Raw genomic sequence first — 4,383 nt, forward strand, 5'->3', positions numbered from 1 at the left:
AGATTCAGTACACCCGGGGACGAGGGGTTGTTTGAGGAGATGGAGGAGGAAGCCTCTGAGCAGAGTCTGTATAGGTTGTGGCCTGTTCTGACTTTCTGGTGACAAGCTCTTCTCACGAAGAAACTTTCAGGTGCTTACGTGGTGTTTGCTTATAGGCAATGGTTTACACTTTATTCTGAAATAATCTCAGTTCTAGGGTTGGTGCTTCTGTCGCCACTGACCATTATGTGAATCTTCTGGATGCAGCTGTCAGTGACAAAAAACCTTCTTTTAGTTCCATCGAATGCAGTTTATGCTGTGTCTGAAAGGGCAAAAGCGTAAATCTTTTCTCTCCAAAGCATGGATTGCTGTATTACATTGCCAAATAACAGCTTGTATCTAAAAGTTGCTGGGACTTTGAAGCTATTCAGATGGAGTTGTTGACTTTTACCACATAGCTTTAGGCAATCAAGGACTGCTTAGATACAACACTGATAAATACTTAAGTCAGAGATTGAAGGGTTGAAAGTTGAATGGAATTAGTAGTGGATTTGCTGAAATTAAGTGTATGTTTTTTCATAACATTTGTTTTGTGGAGTAAGAAATGAAAGCAATACATCAGAAATCCATTTTAAATCTTCCCTTTACTGTGAACATTAAGAATTAGGTATTGAGGACAATCATAGTTACTGGCATTGGCTAGAAAATATATGGGCTTTTTACTGTTAACTCATCACAAACATGCTTGTTTGGCTGTAATTCCAATGATGTACTTTTCTTTTTCCCTAGGTGTCTATTTTTAATGCAGTAGTGTCATTAGCTGGCTGAAGACTAAACATGAGAATAGCAGGTAAGTACTCTGAGTAAAATCACACTTTCATCACTTGTGAAACAAGCATTAGTGCTGTAGGACAGTATTAACAAGTTGTGATAATAAGGTTTTAAAATAACTAGCACAGTAGGTATTGCTGTTCCATTTAATTGATGGTTAATGAAACTTATTTTGGAATTTGGGATGGTGTAAGATCAAGCAGCTATTTAAAATGCTTCAGCTGATCTGCAGTGACTGTTTAAGGTGCCATGACTTAACGTACTTTGCCTGCTAAATCTGTAAGGTGATGAAGGAATAAGGAAATGGCCAACTGATATCTTAAATGATTTCTTCCCTGCCTCACACTCCAACCAAAAGTGCTATGCACCATGTTATGATAGTGTCTGAAACTTCCTGAATGGTTACTGGGAGTTTAAAAGTAACAAATGCCTTTTCACAGAGGTAAGTTCCTGTAGTACAGGATTTGGGAAACTCATTGTACTTGACAGGTGGTGTAGTGATTGTAAAAATAAGATCTTTGCCATTATAACACCACAAAAACCCCAATTATTTTCGACATTTCCTTGCAATAGAGTAGCCTGTATGGCAATTGAACAGTTTTGCATTTCTGTTGTGCTTCTGCATTGCTCTTCTGTCGATAGCTGTAGTGTCACATTGCAGAAGGAGCAACTGCTGACCCTTCTAGGAGAGAGTGATACCTTCTTTTCCAAGAGTTGTCCACTAACCTTCTTAATGCAGAAAATTAGTCCTGATTTTTTTCAGTACTTCTGAAATTGTTTTATTAACCTCAGTATGTATAACTAGGAGCAACCTACTAAAGTAAATCTGATAAAGAACTGGAAGATGCTCCAATTTTTAGAATATGGTGAAATCACCTGGAAGATATCTTTTTTTTTCCTTCCCTCTAACTACTTGTGTTGCTAAAACCTGCAGACAGAGAAGATGCAGCAGTCCATATAGAATGTGTAACCCATAGTGAAAAAGCTGATTTTTGCTCAAGTGCTAAGAGAATTTTCTAGGAAATTGCTTGCCTTTTCCTTAGAGAGAGCACTCGCCATTCAGTTGAAAGGCTCAGGTTACAGAGTGGAGGGGATGGTTAGCGCTCAGACTGAGTTCTTGTTCATCTTGCCTGCTATCTACTGAAACAACATGCTGTCCAAGTGCCACTTGCTAGCTGACAAATTCCAAAATCTGGTACCATCTTGTCTTTTAAAGCAGTGTTGCTTTGAAAACCTTTTCTCCGCTTCTTAACGTATGTTCAGCTCATCTGTTTTCTCTGGTGCTTACACATGGTTCATTTCCCTTCAAGTGCAATAATCTTTGGAGTTCTAGCGTGGTATTTTTAAATTAAGTTTACATCTCTGTTTTCCTACATAGCATGTATGTGCTGATACACATGAAGAGGGAAGATGGAAGACCAAACTACAAGCAAACAAATAACTTGTATCTCTTTCTTCATCTTTCTTTTAATTTTCTCTCCCCGTGTCTTTTTTTAGTCTTTTGGAAGGATTGATTAACATCTCTCATCCTTCTGAAGGCTGAGTAATCAGACTATTTTAAGGTTTTCTGAACAGCCCAGTGCAGCAGCAGTCCGAGATCTTCAGGAATATATAAGTTTGGGGTTTTTTCTGAAGGATTTATTTGGTTAGCAATCTGAGAAGTGGAAGCATGCTGTAAGGTTGCTTCTTCCAAACAGTTTGACATACTGTGGTGAGGCAGGCAGGCAGGGTGTTGATCAGATGCCTCCTCACCTAACTTCTCCTCTGTCAAGTAGTATATCTCAATAGGCTAAGAGTGGAGTATTATGTAAAAATCTATTGAAAATTATACTCAGAAATGGTAGGGTTCATGGGAGTACCACATACAGCCAAGTTTCCATTTCAGATGTAAATTGCTGTGACTGTGTGTTTCCAGCTCTTCTCCCAGGAAGTAGCTCAGCACTGGGGAAAGTTTGGCTTGTAAAAATTCAAATTACCTGAGGCTTCAACATATTAAAAGGGAGAGGGGAGAGATACTGCTTTTGAGTCTTCAAATTCGCTTTTTGAAGGTCGGTAATTTAAGTTCGATGAAAAGGAGGTGAGAAGTCTTTGGCTGCTTTTTTTACTGTAGTGCTCAGACCTGACTGAGCAGCTGAGCTACAGTATGTGAAGAGATCCCTAATCACTCAGTCTTGGCCATACATTAAAATAGAGGCAGCTCAGATGGGGGGCAGGAATGGGGGGAAGTACTGAAGTATTAGTGAACAGTGAAGAAACAGGTACGCGTGACTAAGAACAGGAGGAAGGTGAGAATTTTCCCTTTGGACAGCAGCCCGGTAGATCAGTTTAGTTCGTCTTGTTAGGCTGGATTTACACAGGAAGAGTCTGTGGTGTCTTCTGGCTGCTGAGCTGAGTTGGTGTACTGTGGTGTCAGACAAGCACGAGGCTGGAGAAATCTGAGGGCAGGGTATGTAACCTGGTGGACTGGCTCAGTTGCATCCTACATTATAATGTCCACTTCTTGCGGATTACTTCTGTTTATTGAGTTCACAAGTAATCATCCTGTTTCTGAGTTCCCTTGATGTAATCTGAATCGCATTTCTCGTGTAGCTAATTTTTTCAAATTTTTCTCTGCTTCTGAATAGGTGCTGCAAAGTTGGTTGTAGTCGTAGCAATATTTTTATTGACGTTTTATGTCATCTCTCAAGTGTTTGAAATAAAAATGGATGCAAACTTAGGACACATATTTGGTAAGTGATGACTTTGTTTTCGCCAGACATCTGTTAATATTTACTTGAGCCATAATCAAGAATATCATACTCATTTTGCTTTAAGTTTGACTTAGGCTCTTACATGTAACACTTCTGTGTTTATTTTAATTTTTTTAATTTGTATTGTTTTTTCACATATATTATACATTTATAATATGTTTATTAAGTTATTTTCTGTATGAAATATTTAACCTATTCTTCTAATCAGTTTGATTCTTTTGCCCACAAAGTATGCGTATTTTTACCTGCTCTTTCTGTTTACTGGTATTTTCAATCTTGGTCTGGAGTTGTAGACTAGGTGACTTGAATTATGCTTCTGGCAGTCTGCTCTCTACTGTTCCACTACTTAAGCAATTCAAAATGTATGTTTTGGGTGGGCTTCTTTGCAAAGGTACACTACCATGTACAATTGAATGTTCAGTAATACAAACATTTCAGATGTGTCCAGGTTCTACACAGAAAAGGATTGGCAGCTGAGATGACTTAAAATTCAGAGTCTGTGTTTCGAACCAACTTTATCTTTAAAGGGGCTTTTCATTACAACCCCCTCCACACACACACTTTAGATACATGGGTAGGCTTCATGTTATTTAAGTCCAGATTGCTACAGTGTGAGCTGGTATCTGAACCAGTCACCAGAGGCATCTTTAATAATCATTGAAGAGACATGGTGTCATTAAGTGTTACAGATAGACTGTAGATGTGTGCATGATGAGGTTGCTTGTGTCGCTTTCTATCCCAAGCAAGGGAGTCATGAATGGTTGGGTTCAAATACACCTGAGTTGCAGGCTTCCAGTGTTAGGTGAAAGGAACCCCATCCTGC

The 4,383-nt window shown here is 38.9% G+C and overlaps 1 protein-coding gene across 1 annotated transcript in view; it reads left to right on the forward strand.

Annotated features, from left to right (window-relative positions):
• The first annotated feature begins 766 nt into the window (after positions 1 to 766).
• The window catches only part of FAM3C (family with sequence similarity 3, member C), a 14,666-nt gene continuing 11,049 nt past the window's right edge, over positions 767 to 4,383 (forward strand). Inside the window, exons 1-2 of the mRNA XM_010136669.1 lie at positions 767 to 829; positions 3,435 to 3,539. Coding sequence (XP_010134971.1) covers positions 817 to 829; positions 3,435 to 3,539 — 118 coding nt within the window. The 5' untranslated portion in view covers positions 767 to 816. The remainder of the gene's footprint in view (positions 830 to 3,434; positions 3,540 to 4,383) is intronic.

The sequence above is a fragment of the Buceros rhinoceros genome, unplaced genomic scaffold (genome assembly GCF_000710305.1).
Source record: "Buceros rhinoceros silvestris isolate BGI_N320 unplaced genomic scaffold, ASM71030v1 scaffold6265, whole genome shotgun sequence".
NCBI classification, from domain to species: domain Eukaryota; kingdom Metazoa; phylum Chordata; class Aves; order Bucerotiformes; family Bucerotidae; genus Buceros; species Buceros rhinoceros.